This window comes from Coturnix japonica, chromosome 11 (assembly GCF_054131305.1).
Source record: "Coturnix japonica strain WE chromosome 11, WE-NBRP24, whole genome shotgun sequence".
In the NCBI taxonomy this organism is placed as follows: domain Eukaryota; kingdom Metazoa; phylum Chordata; class Aves; order Galliformes; family Phasianidae; genus Coturnix; species Coturnix japonica.
In genome coordinates, this window is record NC_140673.1 from 7,488,684 (window position 1) to 7,513,771 (window position 25,088).

Sequence of the window (25,088 nt, forward strand, 5' to 3'; positions counted from 1 at the left end):
GCGGCTGAGGGAGCTGGGATTGTTCAGCCTGGAGAAGAGAAGGCTCAGGGGAGACCTTCTAGCTCTCTATAACTTCCTGAGGGGAGGTTGTAGTGAGCTGGGGGTTGGCCTCTTCTCTCGTGTAGACATGATAGAACTAGAGGGAATGGTTTCAAGCTGCGCCAGGGGAGATTCAGGCTGGACATCAGGACATATTACTTTTCGGAAAGGGTGGTGAGGCACTGGAATGCACTGCCCAGGGAGGTGGTGGAGTCACTGACCATGGGAGTGTTCGAGAAACGTTTGGATGTTGTGTTGAGGGACATGATTTAGCTGGGAAGTATTGGTGATGGTTGGACTGGATGATCTCCTGGGTCTTTTCCAACCTTGATAACTCTGTGATTCTGTGAAATGTTGATGAGCGGTCATTGCATCTCAGCTGTGGGTCTGGGCTCAGCCTGTGCAGCAGCACCTCGGGGCTGGGGCCGAGCCCGGTGCCGGGGCTGTGCTGCCTGCAGGAGGCTGCGAGGCTGTGGCAGCCACTTTGGGTGCAGCACATGGGCATGGGGGAGGGCCGGCAGCAGGGAGGGCGATGGGCCCGAGCCCAAATCGTGTTGGTCACAGCACAGGGGCTGCAGGGGATGGCAGATGTGATCCTGCGGGGTTAGGAAAGGGCACAGCAGAGCACCGAGGAGCACAAGGCAGTGAAGCGCAGCACGAGCCGTTGATTGCCTGCACTGATGATGAGATGTGCGTCCTAAGTGCGGATGGAAAGTGAAGGGAAAGGAGGAGGGGGGGATGGAGGGGCAGGAAGCGCTTGGTGCCGGCGGGAGCAGTTCCGGGCCATGGCGCCATGGGAAGGTGACCGGGGCCGGGAGGAGCGGGGTGTGCGCTGCCAGGGTCGGGCCGCGGTGCGGGGCGTGGAGGGATGTCGGGGGAGGAGCTGGCGGTGCTGCGCCACGCAGAGGCGATGCGTGCGGTGCCAGCGAGTGCGTGGAGCTGAACGAAGGTGTGTAACATGTCCTTGCTCTGGCTGTCGGTGAGCGGGACGAGTCGGGGCTGCAGTTCTGTGCTGGTGTTTGTTGCTGGGACCGGCTGCCTGAGCAGAATGGGGGCAGCGAGAGGGAGGTTGGACAAGCGGCAGCATCAGGAGCACGGCCCGGTTCTGCTGTGCTGATGGTGCTGTACGGCTGTGGGTCCCCACTGAGGGTCGGTGAGGCAGCGTGGCCCCGTGTGTGGACGTGGGATGTAATGAGAGTGAGTGGATGCAAATGGAGTCGGAGGTGTTACAAGGAGAGGCTCTGGATTGGAACAGGGAGAGCAGAGCTGGTGTGTCCCAGCAGGCAGGCGTGGTCAGGTGCCCTTTGGAGCCTGCTGTTCTTGGTGCTGAGCTCAGGAGCCCCATCAGATCAGCGTGGTGCTGCGTGCTGCGTATGGCAGCGCCAAGAGATTCCCTTGTGGAAGAAGGGGGAGGATGAAGGAGGCCGAGGGCCCTTTGCTCAGGGCCAGCTCGTCTGTGCCCTCTTGCTGACCGGAGAGAAGGGCTGCCCGCTGGGCACAGGCAGTGCCTTCTGGCTCCCGTGCCGTGCCCTGTCCTCCAGCCCCCTCCTCATGCCATGTGGAACGCCAGTGCCAGCAGTGCCAGCAGTGCGGCCGCCATGTTAGAACCCTGGCCACGGCCGTTACCTTGGTCACCGTTGCCCAACGGTGGGCAACGCACTCGCCTCTTAGATCTCCGGCCGATAACAGCCATGTGGGGGCCTAAGAGAGCGAGGCTGGAGGAAACCCACCATTTAGCTGGGAAGATGGTTCCGGGGACCGCGGGGTCGAAGAGGAGGAGGAGGGGGCCCACTGCCAGCACCATCAGGCAGCAGACAGGCAAGGGAGCCCATTGCCATCGCGCCTGGACCAGGTGCGTGACCACCTCCGTGGAGCCCATGGAGGTGGATCCACCTCCAGATGAGCCCATGGAGGTGGATCCACCTCCAGATGAGCCCATGGAGGTGGATCCACCCGATGCACGGCTGGCCTGGCACCACACCACCGTGCCAGGCCCTGCAGCAGTACCACCTCAGCTGCAGCATCGCTGGTCCAGGCGCTGGGCTCCGTACCGTCTGCGCGGCCCCCGCCCCCGGCATTAACCGGGTGGCTTCATTTAACATCATCTCCTCCTTTGAGACCTTGCGGGCCCCCGGTTCCATCTAAACCCCGTTTTTATTGTTGTTTTTATTGTTTTTATTGTTGTTTTTCTTGTTGTTTTTATTGTTAAATTTAGTTAGTTAGGATTAGGTGTTAGGAGTAGGTTATTGTTCACGTTTTAGTGTTAGGTGTAGGTTTTTGTTCCTGTTTTAGAGTTAGGCTTAGGTTAGTGTTCGTACTTAGAGTTAGGTGGGTTCCTACCAGCAGCTGGCAGCAAACAGCGCTCACTCGGTAAGCACACGTCTGCTTTCTCACCCAATGCCATGGCATTGTGCTGCTCCATGAGTGAGGAGGTCTGTGACATCTCCGAGGGATGGGATTTGCATCTTGTGACTTTTCTGTTGCAGATTGTCAGGGAGCAGAGCGTGAGTGGCTGTGAAATGCAATTGGGAAATGCTTCATGGGAACAGTCTGGAGCTGTGTCTGGAGCTTCCTGCGTGGCCATTGTAAGGTAGGTGTGCCTTACCGTAAGCGTGCACTGAAGCAGTGTCGGTTAAGCACAGCTCACTCCTCTGTCTTCAACAGATCAGCTTTCTGCACTCTTTATTTCCGTGGCTGGCGTTGTAGAGCGCAGCAGCAGCAAGGCCGTGAACACGTCCACAACCAGGTACGTGAACATGGGTGACTTTAATGGCTAGAATAACATTGCTGTTAGAATTAATAAGGCAGTGGTCACGCGTGTGTGCTGGAGCTCAGGGATAGGTTTATTCTTGCCTGCTGAGCTTTTCCCTTATTTGACACCCACCCATCCTCTCTTGCTTCTCTTCCCTTTCAGTTGTTAGAAAGCTCCCTGACTGTTTCCCAATTGATTCTTGCAGGACTCGGAGGGTTTTGAGTCTAAGACCTGGGAGACGGTGAAGCAACCCAAGGCAAGTGCTGCTCAGCTGAGCAAGAAAGCCAAGAAGGAAAGCAAAAAGAAACGATAAGGGCTTGAGCAGGAAGGCACAAAGGACAGCAGAATCGCCTGCATTGCGTCCTCAGAGGTACACCAAAGGACACACACTGCGTGCTCTGGTTTTCAGGCCTGGCCGTGCTTTCCCTTTCCTGGACTGCGGAGAGGAACTGAGCAAGTTTTAGTCATTACCAGTATCCCGCCTATTTGATTTCATATTGAAATGTATTTTGGATGCATTTAGCATCTCTTTGTTGCAAATAAAAGCGAAAGAAACATTTGAATAGTGGTGCTGCCTCTTTCAGTAGCTGCTCAATACAGTGCCTGGCTCGGGTTGGCAATTGCAGGACCATGAAGTGTTCAGCTTCACATTCCTACCTGAATCATAGAATCACAGAATTATAGGGGTTTGAAGGGACCTGTAGAGATTGTCGAGTCCAACTCCCCTGCCAAAGCAGGCTCCCTACACCACATCACACAGCTCGGTGTACAGGCGGGTCTTGAATATCTCCAGAGAAGGAGACTCCACCACCTCCCTGGGCAGCCTGTTCCAGTGCTCCGTCACCCTCGCTGTAAAGAAGTTCTTCCGCACATTCGTGCAGAACTTCCTATGCTGTACTTTCATCCCATTACCCCTAGTCTTGTCCCCACGCACTACTAAAAAGAGACCAGCCTCGCCACTATGGCCCCCACACCTCAGGTATTTATAAACCTGGATCAAATCCCCTCTCAGCCTTCTTTTCTCAAGGCTAAACAGACCCAGTTCCTAAGTCTCTCCTCATAGGGGAGATGCTCCAGGCCCTTCACCATCTCTGTGGCCCTCCGCTGGACTCTTTCCAAGAGTTCCCTGTCTTTTTTGTAGTGGGGGTCCCAGAACTGGACACAGTATTCCAGATGAGGCCTCACCAGGGTAGAGTAGAGGGGGAGGATCACCTCCCTCGACCTGCTGGACACACTCTTTTTAATGCACCCCAGTATGCCATTGGCCTTTTTGGCTACAAGGGCACACTGCTGGCTCATGGTTAATCTGTCATCCACCAGGACGCCCAGGTCCCTCTCAGCAGAGCTCCTCTCCAGCAGCTCTTCCCCCAGCCTGTACTGGTGCATGCAATTATTTCTACCCCGGTGCAAGATTCTACACTTGCTTTTGTTAAACCTCATCTGGTTTCTTACTGCCCAGCTCTCCAGCCTGTCCAGGTCTCACTGAATGGCAGCACAGCCTTCAGGCGTGTCAGCCAATCCTCCCAACTTTGTGTCATCACAAACTTGCTCACTGCATGGCTCTGCTAAACTGCCTATAGCCTCCAATATCTTAGCCCAAAAGTTATGACATCACAATGGCACACTGAAAATAACAACCACACACAAAGCAACACATTTCAGCTTCAAAGCAGTTTATTAATCACTGGATGCAAAAAATCATTCCAGCTTACAGACCAGGAAATCAAAACTAGCACAATCACTATACAGACAGAGTAACAGCAGAAAAAAAACATGCCAAATTTATTTATAACTTAGCATCAACGTGAATTGCAACAAATGGGTCTTCATCGCTGTTGCTAATCTGGAAATTAGCCTTTCCATCCGAAGAAACATGCACCTGCTTTCCAGTACATGAATTGCCTTCCTTTTGTCCGGAAATAACATCACAGTAGGTACCGGCAGGCAGCCCCGTTTGCAAATCAACATTCATGTACCTATGTAAAAAGTACAGTATGTAATCATGGCTTTCAACACAGCCATTACAAAGGAGGTAAAGGACCATCCTCTACACCTACAGCAACCACAACTAACACTACTAAGGCTTATATCCCCAGGCACAACCCTGCCCACAGCCTCACTTTCTCTACTGTGACCTCAGACATGGGTGTCCCTGAAATCACTCACCAGTCATCATTATTAAACACAATGAAGCCTCTGTTGCCACGGCCAAAAGCCACCTGATTGCTCCCGTTATCCCACCAGTTTGAGAAAGGCTGACCGTCTACCACATTACGGAAGATAACCATGTTCCTGTAAAGGCAGGAAAGGGCCATCGTTGCAGACACACGCTTTCCACATACACAAGGCATGCAACGCAAGCGTCACGGCTTTTGCCGCATCCTTCCCTGACCTTATTTGTCTCCAGCGATGTTCACAGACCCAACCGTCGCCACATGTAGTATCTGGGTTGATCGGAACAGACTTTGTCGATCCGTCCGAGTTACTCGGTGGTCCAACCCAGTCATTTATGTCCTAGCAAAGAAACAAAACTTAACACACTCTATTCTGGAAAACGCACAAAGCAAAACCACACGCAAAAGTAACAGGCGACTCCTGGCATCTGCCCGCCAGATCCAGCCCGGGACAAACAGTACATTTACATTTGACAAGACACATACTTCAACCCCAAAAACTCACCGCTCCGTTCTGGAAATATCTCGGCCAACGATAACTTGACATCACTCGTGTGAACCCATAGGGATGAGCGAGCATGAAACCAACTGCCATCTTGTACAGCCTGTCGGGGAAAAACCATAACATAAGGTGGCAAGAAACATGACACCAAATAACAAGCAGTCCAAAAAAAAAACCAAAACATAAGCATCACTGACCATACCCCAGCATTGCTTACCTGGCGTCCCAGAAAGTGAGAATGGAAGCTCCTCCCGCCCCGTGACCGCGCTGGTTGTCGTGGTTGTCCACGAAGACCAGGGCTCGATCGGAAGGCACGAAGCCCCAGCCTTCTCCCCAGTTCCTACACAAAAAAACAAGAACATTATTCCACGCCCTCATGTTAAATGCCCGTCTTCTCTTGCATCAATTATGACACATTCACCCTTACTTTAAGTAGGCCATCTTCTCTCCGTTCCACTTGCGCAACACCGTCCCCAGTTTAGCACCGTACTTGAATTCTGTCACTCGCCCGTTACCAAAGTACTGACTGCCTGTGATCGGCTCTCCTCCCAAGTCAATGACCTTGCATGGGAAAAAAATTGACACTCATCTGTAAACTTAGCTCATATGAAATGCTGTGCACAACACACAACCATCTCTGTAGCATCACATCAAGAAAAATTTGCACACACACACATACATTTCTGGCTAGCACAGCAATGAACATTTAAAAACCACACCATGGTGAAACATTGCGGTAACACAGGGCATAGCTGTCATCCTAAATACCATCCTAACACCTCCTAGTTCAAATAAGCACGTGAGAATTTCAATATGCCTACCAACTCTAAAGGGCGGTTGCCCACACCACAAAGAACCTCCATCTTTGCCAGAGCATATAAATGAACATATGTCATTACTTCCATTTATCAGAAGAAGAACTTTAACCAAAAAGAACACACAAACCACAGCAGAAGGACAGACTTAAAGAACATAAACCATAGAAATTACCTCTTGGTAAATAAAGGGTTTTGTTCCAGCTGAAAACCACTGAGTATTCAAATCGTGCAATTTATCCAGAAACGCTCGGATGTCCCCAGGCCACATATGCTTGGCGGCATCGAGCCGGAAGCCTGCCACGCCCATATCAATGAGACGATTCATGTATGCCGCAACTGTTGAGCGTACGTAGTCCTTCTCCAGAGCCAGATCGAGAAGGCTAGACAACTTACAATCACGAACCTGTGAAATTAAAAATAGAAAACAAAACATAACAAAACAAAACACAATTCAGACAGTAAAAAAAAGTAATAAGGAAGACAAAATACACGTAAAAGAAGGGAAAAACAAAACACTTCCCAGATTTAACACAATCTCCTTGCTACACAACTGTTGCCCCGCAAACATCCCCTCCTGCTCTCACTGACATTAAGTCTGAAGATGGAAACAGGGACTACATATCACAGCACAGTGCACAAACACTGCATCCTAAACTCAATAAAGAACTGTCACCCGTGGCACATCCAAATGGACCGACCTCTGCAACCAGGGCAGCGTCCTGCACAACTCCACATTTTCAAAGGCTCCCTGAATAAGCAAAGTTTTTTTCACCGGCAAATAAAGAAATAACATTGGTGGAACTGAGAGGCATGGGCTCACTCAGTTCAAACACACGCTCCTTCACCTGCCTACATGAAACATGGTGACCATTTCTGATTTCTCAGTGCCTTAGATATTGTGCAACACAGGTGATTTTCTGCAAAAGACACCTGAAACATCCAGCACTCAAATCACTGGTAAGACGACAAAGTGATTAACCCCGTTCCTTTCACTTCTTCTACTGCTTACACAACTTGTCTCTTAAAAGAAAAATTAACAATAGCAAAAGGCAACCACAAACACTAACCTGATACATGTCCCCATAGTTCTCAATATCTCCGCTTGCAGTATGACATTTGCCGTCATTAAAATCCCAGGCTGAGTAGGGCACGGCAGGAAAATCTCTACTCCCGGTGTTGAAATAGCTCCCGCACGTCGAGTGGGTGCCCGTGCCGCCCATAGACCCGCACATGTGATTGACAACAGCATCCACGTAAATACGAACCTGAAAAACCAGGGATTGCAAATCAGACTGAGTTGCAGTGCTGTTGAAGCCATAACCAGCAAAAAGCTGCCTTTACTGTCCATTTAAGCCTCCTCAGAGAATAGGAGCGGTAATTGCCCTCCAAAAAACCAGACCTTCTCACTATATGACTTAAACATATTCAAAACACTTACGCCAACATTGTTGCATCTGGTCACCATGTCTCTGAACTCATTTTCATTGCCCGATCGACTGCAGATCTTGTAGCTGATGGGCTGGTATCTTTCCCACCAGGGCCTGTTCGGATTGGTAATGACAATGTTTTCGTTCGGAGGAGAAACCTGCGGGTGAAACAACATACCTCAATCAGAAAGCAGTCCTATACATTTTGTCTTAAAACAGCAAACATTGTGCACAGTGCTGAGAATCCTCTGCGATTCCCATGAAACAGCAGAGGTCTGCGTTAGGTCACTCTTGTAGACTGGCAACTATTTAATCATCATGGATCACCCAAAATGGTGACGTCCTTTGAACAGACAAAACTCAATGGATGTATGTGCATGGAACACAGACAAACAGTCTTGACAGTGAAGTGTCACACAAAAAAATGAGCCCGCTTGCAGATGATCTGCAGCTAAACATACAATCATTACAGGCTAACAGAACCTGCATACCTGCTTAGAACAAGCAGGTTACTCAGAGATCATTGTATACAATTCAGACCATTTGGATTAATAAGCATACGCTGCAAAGCAATATCACAACCTGCGGGCAGAAAACTACGTACCTGAACTCCTCCAAACCCATTCGGAGCTAAATAGCGTTCACACTCCTGAGCGATATCGGCCCAGCGCCATTCGAAGAGATGCACGATAGACGTCCTCCCAGGCTGAGTGTTGGGGTTGTACTGTGCCTGGCACAGCCCTACGGCCACGAGGAGGAGGAGGACTCGCATGATGCCCTCGGTGTGAGGCTGTGGTCTTTACACCGTCCATTTATACTGATGCGAGATGATGAAGTTCCTACTGCAGCTGGCAGCTTTCACAGAGATAAATGCTAGCAGTAATTGTTTGTCTAGCTACCTGAGTATCCATAATACCATTTGTTTTGGCTTCAATAAACCCACAGCTGCAGATAATGAAACTTCTCCCAGTTTTTAAACCTTATCACACACCAAGCACGCTCTGAACAGTGCACCCACATTTGGCATAAAATTATTTTAAACAACATCAACAAAATGAGGCATTTAGCTCTCTTCACTAATATGCACACAAACATACGTATCGGATCAACCGCTGTCAGTCATCAGCAACTGTATCACACATCACATTGTGAGACATTCAGATCTGCATCTCACTTTTAGACAGAAACTGGCCTTTCATTCTTTTGCTGTTTCTGTCTCGTGCTCACTATGAACTCATAAGTACTTTCTCAGCACATAACCACACACACTAAAGGTGTCTCAACCTGAAAGTGATCGGCATCGAGGACTTCCGACGCACAATCTGCTGCAGTCTGCACCTATTGTCAAAGTCACAATGATTTGTCTGAGACAAGAAAGAAGACACAGACCTCAGAATACACAGGTACTGCAAATGAAATATTTGAAACCAGACACAAAACAGAACTGACATGCTGAATGAGTCTGTTCCTCCTTTTGAATTAAACAAACATTTTCTGCATCTGAAACCTTGCACATTTTGCTTGATACATGGTATCAGCTAGTCTATGAGAACTGATGTTTAACATAAAGACAAATGTACAATGTGCCCACAGTGACTATAGTCAGCACACTAGTAAAAAAACATTCACAAACAATTAATAAACAGGAAGCTTGGGAAATGACCATGACAAAAATAATAAACTCAAAAACACGCGCACCCACTCCAGGAGAAAAGTACCCTAATTTCAATTTGATCCTGAACTGACACAACTATGTTTTCCTCTGATTCAAACCATGACACTGAATATGATTCCGATACATCTCTCTCTTTCCCACAATTCAAAAGAAAGCAAGACATATACAGGTGGAACTCATTTGTCCACCTGAAAAATTTTGTAAAATACACCTTATCACAGGTCTCTTTTTCCATTACTAAACCAACCAAACAAAAACCACCACCACTACCAACAACAACAAAAAAACAAAAGTAAACAAAAACCCCCCCACTCCCTCTACTTTAACTACAAACACCAATGTATTTGACACTTTCCAATTGCTGGAAACTTCAGTTCAATTTGTGGAGGGGGGTTCACTGCTGACTACTGTAGAAGTCAGAAGCTGGAGGGACCAAGGATTTCAATATTGCAGGAAATACAACTCTCAATTTCTTTCTCCAAAGCTGTACCTTGGCTCCACATATAACCTTGACCACTTTCCAACAGCAAGAAAATGGAGCTGATTACACTTTCTGCTTGTGACACAACATCATTGCAAAACATTTGAGGTCAGTTTTTAGAACGCCATTCCCTGGTGAGGTACATTGAGGAAAAGGCAAGCAAATCAGCTGCTAAAAAAATTCCAACACTGTATGCTGTGAAGCATCTCCTGTTGATTGCAGCAGCTGCTCAGGTACATGAGTTCAAGCTCAAATGAATCCTGAAAGCAAACTGCTTCCGCATGCCGGTAAACTCATTCCCCCTTTGACAGGTATGAGACTAACAATTGCCTTCTAAAAATTTCCTAATCCTTCTCCAGAGTCCCCTCATTGAGGTCCACGTGTTGCATTTTGGATAGCTATTGATAACTACTATTTATTTATACAAACATAAAAAATACAAAACCCAAATCACAAGAACTGCTCACCGGTATGTGCTTCATGATAAGACACAAACATTGCAAGTATGTATAATATCAGCAGTCACATGACAATTCAGGAAAAGCAAAGTGGAAGCAAGATACCCAGCTGGCTAAACAAACACTCACTGATAACTTTCATCTCTGTGAAAACTGTCACCTGCAGCGGAAAAGATCTGGCAGGAATATAAAAGGCCAGTGGGAAGACCGCAGACTTATCCTGAAGGCACCCTGCAAGTCCTCTCCATGCAGCTGTAAGGCTTTGCCGGACACAGTAGGACCACGACACTCAGTCTGGGAAGATGTGTAATTGAAATCTCTTGGAATGTCTGTTTCATCCTCTGCCTGGAATAACAATGGAACCACAGGTCATATCAGAAGTGCAGACAATGAAAAATACAGGGACATATCAGGTGACAGTACTTTGAATGCTTTTTTTTTTTTTTTTTTTAAAATTAAATTTCCCCCCTTTTTAGCACTTTTTTTAATACAGGATGTGTAATGATTAGAGTTGAACCAAAGACAAGGAGTGTTTTCTCTCAGGCTGAACACTTAGACACCTTTCTAGTGACTACAGTGCAGAATATCAAAGGCTTCTCATCCGAAAAACCACTTGTGCAGCAGTACTGTAGGTACTGAGAAATCACAAACCCACAACATATTTCAAATGGACACGTGAAGGAATGTGCATCTTCCTCTCCTTCCCTTTCCAAAATGTTCCCCCATTTCAACTTTTCTGTTATTGCAATTTCCATTTTTCAATACACAGCTCAAGGATTGTACGCAGCCCAGCCTTCCGGATCTGGCTCACAAAAAAGACTACATATACAGGTAACTTTCTGAACATTCTCTTTTCACCATAAAACAACACATTCCGATCAATCCCCACTCACTGATCACAAGGTCAGATAAAACCACGGGAATCATTACAACAGCACTATAGTTAATAAATGATTCTCAATACTATCCCTTAAGTGTTACACCTGGTTTGCTTTGACCTCTGTTGGAACTTCAGTGACTCATTCTGAGAAGCTACTCTTCTGCTTAATGGACTTCTTGGACACAATATTTCAAACAGTAAAAAAAAATAAAAATAAATAAAATAAAATAAAAAAATTAATCTTACGGTTCTGATCGTTACTCTTCAATCACCATAAAAAATGCCCTGCCTTACCATACCGGCCCCTTTCCCTACATTAGAATCTAGGCTTCTGCTGAATGACAGTGTACATCAATGCTGCTTACACTTGCTAGAATAATGTCTAAGCTTACAAAGTCACAATCACTTCAATTTTCAACCTTCTTCAACTTCAAAATATAAGTAAGAAGACACAAAAACCTAATGATGGGATTTTGCAAATCCTGCATTAAAGGGTACCTTTTTTGCCCTCACAGTATCTGCTATTTATATCACTTACATTAGATATCCTGCAATCAACACAGGTTTAACCTTGATTTAATCTATTTGACTATTAGGAAATAAGTAACCCAACAAATGCAAAATTAGGTACAATATCAGCACGAGCCAGTGTATATCAATACACAGGCATATATATATGCATTAACATATACAAAAAATACATTCATTCATTTAGCCTGCAGGACCTCTGTTAGTTCCTTGTGAATCACCTACAGTCCTAAAAGACTCCATACTGTTCAATGTCAGCCATAAGCACTAAGGGATCTGAATCCACACTTATGTTGTATGCACAGGCACAAACTATAACAAACAAACATAAAGAAAAGCTTTTTTACACGGAGAGTGACGGAGCAATAGAACATGCTGCCCAGGAGGACTGAGGATTCTCCTTCTCTAGAGACACACAAAAGCTGTTTCAACAATTTCCTATGTGACCTACTGTGAGGAACCCGTTTGAGCAAGAGGCCTGGCCTATATGATCTCCAGAAGCCCCTCTCAACAACTACAATGTTGTGATTCTGTGATCTCAGGGATAACTTCAGCTACAGCATCATATTTAATCTACATCCAAAACATTCATTAAGGTCAAACACAAATTCCTATGAAAAGGAAAAACAAGCTGTTGCTTGAGTTATGCTCACTTCCACTAGAGGGCGACTCATTTTGAGCCTTTCTATTTGAAAGCTGATACTACCACAGACTTCTCTTTATGGATTTATTATAAGGACAGCTACTACATGTTAAAAAATAGATAAATGCCGAATATACATACCTCTTCACATGCCATGTTGTAGACCAAGGACTGTTTGAACTCCTGAGATTGTTTTTCAGCAGAATGTATAGATTTCATTACAATAAAAATCTTTCTCAGGCGTGTACAACTTTGACAAGCATTAAAATGAAGAAAGTCTGTCAGGAATCTTAGATCTAGAACATCTTTCCAGCTCCATACAATTTCCACCCAGAACACTGAAACTTACATACCTGCAAAACTGGTCAACCATCTTCACAAACTCAGCGTGAAACTGTCCTGAAAGAAAATGAAGAAAATTAATTCAGTCCTCAATACAGTGATCAATGAAAAAGAGATTTTTTAATATATCTGCTCAGAACTAACAAATTGCAAAAGATCCTCACATCCAGATCAATGACAGTACTGATATTTTAACAGGTAGAACTCTTATCAGAGCAGTAGAACACAGCAAATCCCCACAAAAACCACTGCTTCTTTACAGCGTCTTTGTCTCAGATGTGCTACAGGTCTGCATGGATGACACTCTCTTGGTAATATCAGAACATTTAATATCAGGAATATCAATTTACAGATTAAGTGACAACAATTTCTGTCAAAACCCGAGCGGAAAATAGACCAGATGATTAGCAGCTTGATAGTTTTCATGGAAAGGAGAAAAACAAATAATCCCCACCATCTTTGAAGTTTCATCAGAAACCATGGCCCCTTTCTTACAGAGGGACTATGTCACATCAGGTAGTCAGCAATTCATCTGGTAAGGCACAGCTCTCTAGTTATCTGAAACATGACTTGTAACATATTTTGAGCTATTCTTTTCAATATAGGAAACATACTAATCATATCTTCAATCTTCTGGATGAAGATACTAATTGCATTCAGTCTTTAAAGTATCTAATGGTCCCGATTATTGCCAAATGGGATGCACATCTTGCACTCTGAGAAGACATCCTGCAAGGCTAGTGAGAACAGTATGTCTTCATAAAAGGCTGTCAAGTTGGTCAAGAAACACTTCCCCTTGGTGAAAACATGAAGACTGTCCCTAATGACCCTCTTATCCCTGATATGCCTACAGACAGAACCAAGGATAACTTATTCCATCATCTTTCCAGAAAGGGAAGTGAGGCTGATTGATTGGTCTATAGTTACTGGGTCCTCCTTCTTGCCCTTCCTGAAGACTGGAGTGACATTTGTGGTCCATAGGCATCTCTCCCGTTCCCTGCAGCTTAACAAAGAAAATGAAGAATGTCCTAACAAAAACTCCCCGCTCCCTCAGCATGCACTGGATGAGTCAGAGCAAGGTCCCATCGTACTAGCAATGTGTAAATATGTAAAACAATCATTAAAATCAACTAAACCGACCAAACAAAAAATCACGTTAACAAATAAAGAAATAAATAAATAAGCCCTCCAAAACACATTTTCAACTTCTGCCACTTTGAATTTTGTTATGTTTTTTCAAAGCCTTTATCTACAACATTACTTTTCAGACTGTACAGTTCACTTTTTATACCATGAACGACCTTCTGAACTTACAGTGGTCCACAATGCACAGACGGGAAGTGCACACACTTGTTGAAGGATATTGTCTGGAAGAAACTCCCTGCCGAAACCGAGCAATCTTTAAAAAGACATCTCTTACAATCTGACACCTCACAATCATCCTTCTAAATAAAAGCCTTACGTATCTACTCTGCTTCTTTCACTGGAAGATAATACGATTGTATTGGTGAAAGACTGCTGCTATGGTTTATGACATTCAAAAACAGACGTACTTAAATATTTTATTCTGTAAACATTTTGCAAGAGGGCAATATCAAAACCATTTACTGTACCATGGATTTTCAGAAATTCATGCCATCACAATACCAAAAAACAAAAGGCTGCAAAAAGAAACAGACTGATAAGCCTCGTCAGAACCACAAGATGGCACTACTGTATCAGAAATAAAGCTTACTGAACCAAGTCAGCACTGTTAAGACCATTCAGAATACAGAGAAAGCACAACACTTTCTGAGACCTACCATGCAAAATGTGATTGCCAAAGCAGATAATCAGAAGTTAACAGCATCCTCAGACTTTATTTTAATTTGCCTTTCAACAGGTAATGTAAAACGGGATCTGGTTCAATATTGAGTTTGAAACAGCAATAGAAATATGCTGAGGGATTAAAACACAAACCCTATAAAAGATAAAAATTAACACAGACCAATTAATGAACATTTTGCACACTTGTTTTCTTTTCTGTGTACTTACTTTCTACAGAAGAAAAACTTAATGCCTTTGAATAGTATCTGACACCTATTTCTGTTGATTAGCTACTATGCTGATAATTCCAGTCCCTCTCGGACAACAGAACACCAATATAGTAAGTGAATGTAGTATTATTTCAACCAAATAACACATATCACCTCAAAGGGCATTATTCAGAGCAAGCAGAACAAAAAATAATATATACTCCGGTGTCACCACTGCATTCTCCTTTCTGAGGCACTGTATAGCTGTGTTCTACATTACTTACAAATATTATCTGTTCAGAAAAGAAGAATCGTACCATACCAAACTGCTTACGCATAGGCAGCTATGAAAAACCAGCTGGTGACCTTTACTAGTAAGGACAGAACAGCCAGACAGAGGTTCACAAAAGGTATACCGACTCCTTGAGAAATGTGCATGAATACACAGGTGCGTTCTCATACAACACTAACACGAATGCAGGAGAACTATCAGAAAACTCCATTCCACCAACAGATGGAATGAAAACACCCTAAAACGACATTCCACGATTTACCATAACAGGCCATACCTATCAGCAGGCAATAGAGACTACTGACTCAGAGAAGATCTGAAAGCTCAGAACAGGAAAAGACAGGGTAATGGAATGTATCCATCTTCTGCTACAAAGACTTTGTGCCAGACTGCGTGTATAAGTCTTCCAAAAAACAGGAGGAAACACCCTAAAAAAAAAAACACACCTGATACAATGAATGATTTTTAACTGCACTGCAACATTACTCAGTTCTCCTAAAACTCAGAATCTCTCCGTTGCAATTATGGCAGCATTGACAGTGTGGGAAAAAAGCATAAAAAAAACCACAAGGTGACCTGTAGACTAATATGCTCCCAAGTTCAAAAGTATTTTCAAGGATATATTTTAAGATTACATGCCATTAAAATAAAAAATTAATAGGTAGAGGCAACAAAAAGCAACATACTTCATTTCACATTAAATACATCTAGATGACTTGTCACGCTGCTGTACCTTATCAGAGGATGACGGAGAGCTGCAGGACCAAAGGACAACAGCTGTGCTATACCTTACCTTCTCTGTGAGCACAGAGTTTGCTGATCCAAAGCAGAAGCATGGTCCATCTTGCCTAACATTCTGTCTTTGAAAGTGGGCTGCTTCTACAGAAAGTGCGAAAAAAAAGATGATATCACAAATTATGAGATAACTTCATATGTGAGAAATATATAAAAACAGTAGCTAATTTATGCCTCTTAAGCATGAGGGTTTCTAGTCTCCTCATTCATATCTTACCTTAAATATAGTGCAGGTCATTCCTTCACAGTGCTTTCAGGGTAGACGCCCCTTACTACAGCAACAAACTCTCAGTTTTCCTTTGCTGTTAGAGAGCAACATTGCTTCCACAGAGGTGAGAAGCCTGAGTATTATTCTAGCATTTGAGATGGCAGAAGATGCTAGGCCTTCGAGAAGACACTCAAGGAAAAATGAAGGGACACGGAAAGGAAGGTCAGATTGTCTTTGCTTTTCCAAGCCTTTCATGCTCTGGAGATCCAAACACACAGGCTGAAAAATGGATGAGATTGTGTGTTACTTTGTGCATACTTTTCAAATGATATTAAGCTCAAAGATACTGGAGAAGCTAGTAGCTGCCATATAGGGTCTCCCACATTTAAAAAAACAAGCTTACAAGAAGTTTTCCAGCAAGGCACGTAGCTAACTGAGAAAGATTTCAGGATATATCCATTGCCCAACGTAGTAATGTCATTTTGGGAAGAACTATCTTTCACAATGACTTTATCTGGCAACTTTGACATCCCATCATCTGCTTTAACTGCCCCACAGTGACCAAGATGGGAAAATGTAAAGAATGGATAACGTATTATGGAGAAAATAAGGACCAAGCCAACCAAACTCAAAACTGAGATTTCTCTTGCACAAAGTTTGGTAGAGGGGGCTGAGTTACTAAAATGTATTGCTGCTTGCAGCTTCACAGCACCACCAGAAAACTGCAACATTAGGACCACACAACAGACGTAACTTACAAAGAAAGTAACACACTTCTGGGTGCTGAGAAAAGGAAAATGCTGTTGTGTGCATTCAGACAGCAATAGCTACTACTCACAGATGTGCACCAGAAGTGGAATTAGTAACTCTGTGTTTTCTGTCCGTACTTAGCCTACAAAGTCACTCATGCAGAAAAGACCAATGTAACACAATATTATATCTTCACGCTCAATTTTCAGGACAAGTCTTGGTCATCCAAAACTAATACTAAATACTGTTTCTATAACTTTGTTTACTCAATCCATTTAAAAAAAAATATGACTGAACTCATCTACATCTCTGCATATAATTTGTAAAATTTCTTTTTCCAGCTCTTTACAAGACTGCCAAAGGTCTGCAATTTGTCAAACTTTTCGGCCTGCTACTCAGGTCTATCTTCCGCTTTTCAAAGATGACGAAGTTTTTGACATTTTACAGAGCAAAAGAAAGTCAGTCAAATGTGCTGCTTCGACTGAGTTCAACGTACATGCTGGGGTCAATGTACCCTTCTGAATACAACAGTCCCTTTCAAATGCTTGTACCAATGTCCTGTCAAAGTCAGTCTTTGTTTAGATTTGCACATGTTGCAATATTTGGAATATCATTTCAGCTTACAGCCTTCTGCTCCATAGTAATTAAAACAATTTGAATGGCTGTGTTTTGTTTCCACCCCGCTCCCCTTGATATTGTCCCCAAAAACATAATCGTAGGAACTGCTACAAATAGAAAAGGGAAGAATAAGTGATCAGCAACATGTGGTGAACTGTTCAGTATCCACTGGATACACACATCTAACTGTAACCAACAAAATAAAAGCACATACCTCTCAGTTTGTATTCCTCTCCCTCACCATTCCCATTCCTCCCAGATAACCAGAAGGAAATCCATCCTGGGAATAAGAAAAAATCCTGTAGGGACTTCGGTACAATGAACCTTCTCATTTGGTCTTAAGTTCATCTTCGGTTATCTTGTGCTGTTTTTTAGAAAGATCAGAGTCCAGTATAAGAAATGACTGTTCAAAATCCCTCAATAAAGATCTCAAAAAGAAGATTTAAAAACACATCAGCAAACTCAATGAAAAAAAAACCCAAACATCACACAACAAAACAAAGGTCGTCTTTTTGTCATTCCTATTAAAGAATCAATCGATAATTATCTTGTCATTAGAACATTTATTCATGGGAAATGACTTAGTAAGCACAAAACCTGATTACACAGAAGAAAACATGACATTGAAAATTTATTTTTACAACATGCTATTGAAGTACTGACCAGATGAGTACAAGACAGATGGGTAAGTAAGAACACATGGAACTTACGCTGAATAGCCCTACAAAGAGAAACCTACTTCAACACTGTAATGCACGTTTGCAAAATGTATAGTTCAGAGAACACTTCAGACTCTAGGGTCTATTTTTGAGCTTAAAGGCTCTCAGCTGAATATCTCAGTCACAAGAATGGAAGATTACATTTATCAGAAAGGCTTGAAGAGCAAGGACGCTTTTAAGAACAATCTTAATGACTGTTCCTAGAAACTTTATGGAAACAGAGAAATCTGCCACAGTGGCTTCACAATTCTGTTTAATAAAACAAAAAATTTAGAGCTGGAGATTTAGGCAAAGGGAGATAGCTCTAAATCTGTTAGGCATGTTTAAAGCATCAAAGAGATCTGATACTGGAGCCCTCTTCCTCTTCGTTCTGTAAAATAAATGCGTTATCTCCTTTCAGGAGGAAGTTTAGTTCCAGACATTCACATGAATCATATAATATTAATTTGTTCATGTTCTTTGTCAAACGAGCGCACTAAACTCTTTTAGCTTTTGTTAATCATGAACAGAGGAATCCTTAGATTAGAATTACGAACTACTTTTGATAAAATTTGCATTAACAGAAAAAAGGAAAAGACAATCTATATGAATATGAAAGCTGTTTTCTTTCTAATGTTCCTAACACTTGGGTCTATGGCCGTATAAGTAGTGGAGAAGATAAGAAGTGCAACTATTACATTGCTTCCGAGAGAAATCAGGTCGGTGAGAATATTTCATTTATGGAATGGTAGTGTCATATATCTACACTTGTCTGTAGTCTCATGCAGAGAACGCGTGAGAAAATGCTGCTTTCATCAACAAAACAAAATCTCATAAAAATTTTATAAGCCAGAAAAACACAGATGGTTGAAGGCATATGTTAGACCACTAATACAGTTTCATTTGCTTAGGAAGACTTATTCACCTCACCTGAAAAGTTCCTATTAGATCTCCAGCTGACCATGGGAAACAAATTGTGAAGCATTTCTCTCCATAAAAGCACGTTCAGTCACACACAAGTAAATGTCCAACTAAAAATGAGCTTGGAAGCACTGTAGAAAAACATTAGTATCCATACCTGCTTCATCTTTTTAATGTAGTATACTCCTCTTTCACTAGACAAGGCCAAAGTGCAAATCAACAAATTCTGTTCAAATTCAAACATAACCAACATGTTAGATAAACATGTAATTGAGAGCCATTTGTTTTAAAGACTTTCAGATGTACGTACAAAAATCATTTTGGGTGCCAAAACTCATCTGCTAAAATCAGGTTATCATATCGAGACATAGCCAGCAAGTTGAATGTGACCATTTAAAATACCACAGAGAAATGAATTTAGAGAAGATCCAATTTCTCATTTTGGTCTTTTGGTCTTCAGGACTCTCCTATCTGAACCTAAACTTTGACGCCCATTTGCATCAGATCTGTAACATCTCTGAATCACTGCTTCAGATGTGGGTCTTCCTGGACACAGATGAGACACGCTACCACTCGTCACTGTCACTATCTAACTGTCAACATTAATATACTCTGGAGAAAACCTCATTCCACTCAGCATAATACCTCAAAACAATTTCTTAAAAACCAATCTTTACAACTTCATCTTTTTAGCTTATCAGAAACTACTTCAACTACTTCATGCAACAAAGTGCTACAAACAAACAAACAAACAAACAAAACAATCCAAACAAACCATAAATAACAGACCCTAAGTATATCACCAATAATGCTTCTCCTCAGAGAGACAGCATAGGGATACTTTCAAGGCAAAATAATATGTTCAACCAGCATTGAAGCTTTCACGCCTCACTATACAAAATACAAACACCACTTGACCATAGAGCTCAGAAAGCTCTGCTAGTGTATCTGTTCCTGTTTTGCGCAGGTACACTTAAACACACACACACACACACACACACACACACTGCATGAAGTGAAATTACCTGCAAAGGACACTCATCCACTGAATAGTTGTTGCCCTGCTTTTCACAGCTTCAGAAGCTGAAATTTGTCTATTAAACTAATACAAAATGCTCCAAAAAAAAAAAAAAAGTCTTCACCTTCCCTCCACAGTGACTTCTAGAAACCACAACAGAACAAACTCCGTATCCTACGTGGTCAGCAATTGACATGATCTCATGGTAACACATTTCTAAAAGCAGTGTTCATGTAACAAATGATAACATCTTTCCTCCTCAATCACCTTGGCATTTCCAAGTAGACTTCATCCAGACTCTTTAACTGGGTTATTATGAAGAACTCAGCAAAAGAGCTGCCTCAATTGTTGGAGACAATATATCTTTGCCAGAAATTGATTCTTCTCACTTTAGTGTGAAATGTCCTAAAATGTGCTTTTCAGCTCAACACCATACTGCCTACTTACCCCGAATGTGGAGAGTGCTATGCCGGTACTGATGCTGTCATCATTTCTTACCTACTCCTTCTTTAAAAGGACAAGACATAAATATCGCTAGAAATCCCAAATTTGTTTAACAAGCAGAGTGTTTGTTTCCACACACAACATTAATTGTCGAACATAGCCTGCAAATAGCTTAAGCCTTATGCTAATGTGCAGTTATGATTGAGTGAGATTAGAACAAGGTGGCTAATGATATAATTATTCACAAGTGTTTCTGAGTGAATTTTCTAAAAATGAAGTTTGCAATCATTCCACACCTGTTTCTATCTGAAAGTTGATTGATGCTCTTTCCTTTTACACGTGACGAACACCCTTTTCAGCGCTCCAAATTGAAAATTGTCGATGACCACCTCATGAGTAACTGGATGGGGGAAAAAAATAGCAAGTCCACAACAAAGCAATTCACAGGTGAACAAAACAACATGGAATGGAGAACACACTAAAGATGAAACAACTTCTAAACATGCAAAACTATGTAAAGATACTACACAATATTCATTTAATAGTGAACACGGAGAAAGAAAAGTCAAAATCAAAAATATCGTGAAACATAGGTAGATTCTACTACAATATTCACCTGTCACTTTAGATGAGTGCCCACAGGACTCCCTAGGCCATTACAGATAGAGATAATTAACAATAATGCAACCTACTGACAAACATTAAGCAAACAAACAAAACAAAAAGGCATTTGAATGGTTCACAAATCAATAAGACATCATGTTATATATATATTCAAAAGAAATTTGAAAAACAATGTAACATCCACATATTTTATCTAAAGCCTTGAATTTTTGACTAATGCCCAAATTGCCATGCTCCTTAATAACTGCAGTCACACAAGAGCATCGATCAATAATGTGGTGATCCCCTCTGCTCAGTAACTAGGTCACTAACTCATTTACCATTCCGGGAAAGAATTTGCATAGTGGACAATAATTCAATAATTCAATAATTCACACAACAGAAATAATTCATCCATTATTTCTGTTGTGTGGAAAGCAGGTGAAAATCCTGCTTGCGCCATCAGAACAACATCTGAACTCTGATGTACTTTAGCAGCATGAAATAAATAAGCATCTCATAAACTAAGGTCACTTGGTAATTAATACACTGTTGAATGTTGTCCCTGATAAGTTACGTATCAAATGTGATAAGCAAAGCAAGTGACAATTTTGCAACCTACAATCTAGTTTCCTTACGTATTTTAGGGATGGTCGAGGTTATTACAGAGTTCCTTCAACACTAAAGGATTACACATATCTCATAAGGATGAAATAACTTCAAACTTCCTACGCTCCAAAATCATCACTATTATGACAGAACTAGCAGGAATACTACCTGATACACGGACAGTTCTGAAAAAAATATAATAAAAAATGGATACTTAAAATACTAAATCTGATCAAAATACCAATACCACAAAATGCACTTTTTTAACAGCTACCTAACTTGAAAGAGAATCTTTCATCTCACTATTCAAGAGAGAGAAAAAAAACATTGTTACCAGCAGCAATAAACTTACTAATGCTATCTACATACTTAGCACATTAGAAGATACAAAGACAAAAGGTACCATTTGCTGAACATCTTAAACCTCTCCCCAAAATTCAGGAATACCACTTAGGTTCAACACATATTTGATACTTTAGATATCCAGAAATAAATCTACGATGGAAAATTGCATCATGGTTGCTGAAGGCCTAGCTTTTAATACTCCAGTTTTTTAACAAATCTCAACCCTTAATACCTTAAGGAAGCTTAATTAAGTTCAAAAATTCCTTTCCAAACTCAGTTAAACACTATGGTTACATTTACAAGACAAAAGTTACGGTTGAAAAACAATATATATTCTGTTGGGAACTAAGTGCTTACAAAGACATCCCCCTCACGCACCCTCCCCCCAGAATGGAGTAAAACTAAAACATAACTATGAAAAACTTGAAAAGATTTTAACATAAAGTCTTTCTATTAATAATATATTGATTTAAGTCACATACAAATATTTTTGTTTAACATTTGAAACAGAACAAAAGCTTACCTAGTTTCTCATTCTAAAACCCATAACATATTTCATTTGCTGGTACATCTCTGTTATTCTTGACTCTATGATTGATTTGATCTTCAATAAAAGCTATGTAGCTGGAGTATGGATCTACAATCAACAACACTTAAAATACAACCACAAGAACAACCAGTTGTTGAGTACAAAGTTAAAATGAAATGCGCTACGAAGCATATTTCTGCATGTGACAGAGCTAAAATTTTGACATGTTTCAGGTAGAAGTATATATCTATGCATTTTAATTCAGATATGCAAGAAGAGAACGACAATTCACTTTGCCATGTGGACTCTTGAATTCACACTGACTACTTATCAAAATATGTAGTTTAAATATTTATTGTTACATTGCTTAAAACTGCATTTAATTTGCTTTTCTCAGTTTTTTATTCTTAAGGTCATTTACACTCACAGACAAAGACATACGCACATACATATACTGCTGCATATAGTTAATTTTCTTATGTTGATTATTCAGCAGTGGAAGTTGTATACTTCTCCCAGTGGCATCATTACCATGAATTAATAGCACCGTTCGCTGTTATTTCCATTGGAAAGAATGACTTTCAACTATTCTGTCTCAGCTGAAGCAATCATACAAAATCTTAGGTTATCTTATTCATTCTGCATATTAAAAATAATTTGAGTGCAACCTTTAAGTGGATGGATATTGTAGGGTACAATAAGAGAACATAATGAAACCTAATTTCTTCGGACACCTCCCAATCCAGGTTTAATTAAACTCCTTTTTTTTTGTTGTTGCTGCTGTTGTTTTTTGTTGTTATTTGTTTCATATTGTAATTAATTTTAATCAAGTTTTGCAAATTAGTCATAAAGAAAATCTGAAGAGAACACGCTTCTCCATCCTAGAGGCACAATTCTGCATTCATTGTTTATGACATTTCTGTACTATTCTCCCAGAAATTCCAGTGCATAGGGACAGAAAGACCGGGCCTTGGTAAGGAATGAATAAATCAATTTACCTTTCCTGAAAATCCAATAATAAGAACTAAGAATACAGCGCCTATTGGAGAACAAACCGAGGTGTAGCACAGGAATTGGGAAGACTACCATGCCCCCAAGTGCCCACAGAACTACCTAACCCTGTCTCACCCACAGCCCACTGCAGCCAACCTGTATCAGATCGGCCCCAGGCTGGTGCATGGCTGCCTGTGGCCATACTGTCTGGTGTCAGGATGGTAAAGCTTGTATCTGGCCTATTCTTGGCTTACGCTAATTACTGTCTGTATGATCAAGGAAAATTACTTGGGAGGAAAATGGTGACGCGAAGGAAGTCATGGCAGCCCATACATAAGGGGTGGATGGGCCTGATTTCTGTTCTCCGCACGGGACGGTTTTTGCCCTGATGACCCCTTGCCCAACAGCTGCAATGGCTTCCTTCTAGCTCCCGTAGCAAAGCATTCTCAATTCTGTGCCTGTTCTAAGAATCACCAGGACAAAAGCCAGATGAATGCAATAAACAACCAGGAGAAAAGCCAAACAAGAAAGCTTTCCTTCTTGACAGAATAAAATCTAGCATTTGTTTTTCACCTCACTGTTAGGCTCTTCTTTTTATGAAGCAATCACAAGTTTAAACAGGGAGGAAAATAGCTCACAAATCCAATAAAATTTGGAACCTGCAGCTACCAGCGATACCGGGGGATTTCCACCCAATATATTTGCCAACAGATCAATAACAAGAGTAAATCCTTCTACACTAAGGGCAATCAAATGCTCACTAACAGGTGCCATCGCCTAAATGAATATAATCCCCCCAGCGCTCTGCATGTGTCAAAAGTTAATACAAAGGAAGCTTACGCTTCACATGTGATAAGCTAAAGGATATTTCTTAATAATGATTTAAATAAAAGTAAATTATGTGGAGATTTTAAACTAAATGATCATAAACTCACTGGGCTCCACTGAAGCCTCTTCCTGAGATGCTGGGTTTTCTTATTCCAAAGAGAACACCAGTCTGTCAGGACTTATGCTAGGCCCAAAATTAATTCAGAGCACTTTTAATTTGGAGGCCATCCAAAAAAAATGACTACTTTCTTTGGTCAGGATGTTTATCTGACATTTACTTGTGACTAGAGGTTACCTATATGCTCTGCACAGGATCTTTAGTATTCAGCTATTCCTTTCTTGACTTGTCTGACTGACAATTATCATGTAAAATATGGTTCATGACACTTTCTGAGGTACCCTAATGTTCCTTGCCAACATCTATCCAAAGTGGCTTGATCTTTGATACTCACGAATCCCTCCTCAGACTCTAAGTATTCTCTATTGGGCAACTCAGAAGAAGAGTGGACCATTCATAGGATAATCCATACATGGAAAAGAAGCTCACAAAACCACACACATGCACACCCCAAAAAACAACAACAAAATCCACAAACCAAAACCAAACCAACCAACCAACCAACCAAAAAAAAACAACAACAAAAAACAAAAAACACCAGAATTTTCATTTTGAAAGAAAAAAAAAAAAAAAGGCAACAGAGAT

At 41.9% G+C, this 25,088-nt stretch overlaps 3 protein-coding genes across 7 annotated transcripts; 1 reads left to right on the forward strand and 2 right to left on the reverse strand.

Annotated features, from left to right (window-relative positions):
• Positions 1–761: 761 nt before the first annotated feature.
• On the forward strand, positions 762–3,354 carry LOC146759000 (uncharacterized). 3 transcript variants are annotated; one of them, XM_085511030.1, is made up of 4 exons: positions 762–840; positions 2,526–2,629; positions 2,704–2,785; positions 2,997–3,354. In XM_085511030.1, the coding sequence occupies exons 1-4, from the start codon at positions 778–780 to the stop codon at positions 3,102–3,104; spliced, it is 357 nt and encodes a 118-aa protein (XP_085367156.1). In that variant the 5' UTR covers positions 762–777; the 3' UTR covers positions 3,105–3,354. The 3 variants fall into 3 exon arrangements, with proteins under 3 accessions (XP_085367156.1, XP_085367157.1, XP_085367158.1); XM_085511031.1 differs by having other exon boundaries at positions 827–988; XM_085511032.1 differs by lacking the exon at positions 762–840 and adding an exon at positions 2,307–2,409.
• Positions 3,355–4,447: 1,093 nt separating this feature from the next.
• LOC107317186 (pancreatic alpha-amylase) lies at positions 4,448–8,609 on the reverse strand. Its single transcript, XM_015869542.3, has 10 exons — positions 8,317–8,609; positions 7,724–7,870; positions 7,353–7,550; positions 6,458–6,688; positions 5,895–6,028; positions 5,685–5,807; positions 5,471–5,570; positions 5,184–5,305; positions 4,958–5,083; positions 4,448–4,767 (listed from the first exon to the last, which is right to left on the reverse strand). The coding sequence occupies exons 1-10, from the start codon at positions 8,482–8,484 to the stop codon at positions 4,578–4,580; spliced, it is 1,539 nt and encodes a 512-aa protein (XP_015725028.1). The 5' UTR covers positions 8,485–8,609; the 3' UTR covers positions 4,448–4,577.
• A 1,747-nt stretch (positions 8,610–10,356) lies between these two features.
• LOC146759001 (uncharacterized) lies at positions 10,357–25,076 on the reverse strand. 3 transcript variants are annotated; one of them, XM_085512153.1, is made up of 9 exons: positions 21,095–25,076; positions 20,775–20,878; positions 19,174–19,242; positions 17,612–17,761; positions 16,039–16,308; positions 15,820–15,905; positions 12,731–12,776; positions 12,519–12,627; positions 10,357–10,671 (listed from the first exon to the last, which is right to left on the reverse strand). In XM_085512153.1, exons 6-9 carry the CDS (start codon positions 15,860–15,862, stop codon positions 10,483–10,485), a joined length of 387 nt encoding a protein of 128 aa, XP_085368279.1. In that variant the 5' UTR covers positions 15,863–15,905; positions 16,039–16,308; positions 17,612–17,761; positions 19,174–19,242; positions 20,775–20,878; positions 21,095–25,076; the 3' UTR covers positions 10,357–10,482. The 3 variants fall into 3 exon arrangements, 2 of the variants coding, with proteins under 2 accessions (XP_085368279.1, XP_085368280.1); XR_014932985.1 differs by lacking the exon at positions 12,519–12,627 and having other exon boundaries at positions 10,538–10,671; XM_085512154.1 differs by lacking the exons at positions 15,820–15,905; positions 16,039–16,308; positions 17,612–17,761; ... (1 more) ...; positions 20,775–20,878; positions 21,095–25,076 and adding exons at positions 14,522–14,679; positions 15,304–15,454.
• Positions 25,077–25,088: the final 12 nt, after the last annotated feature.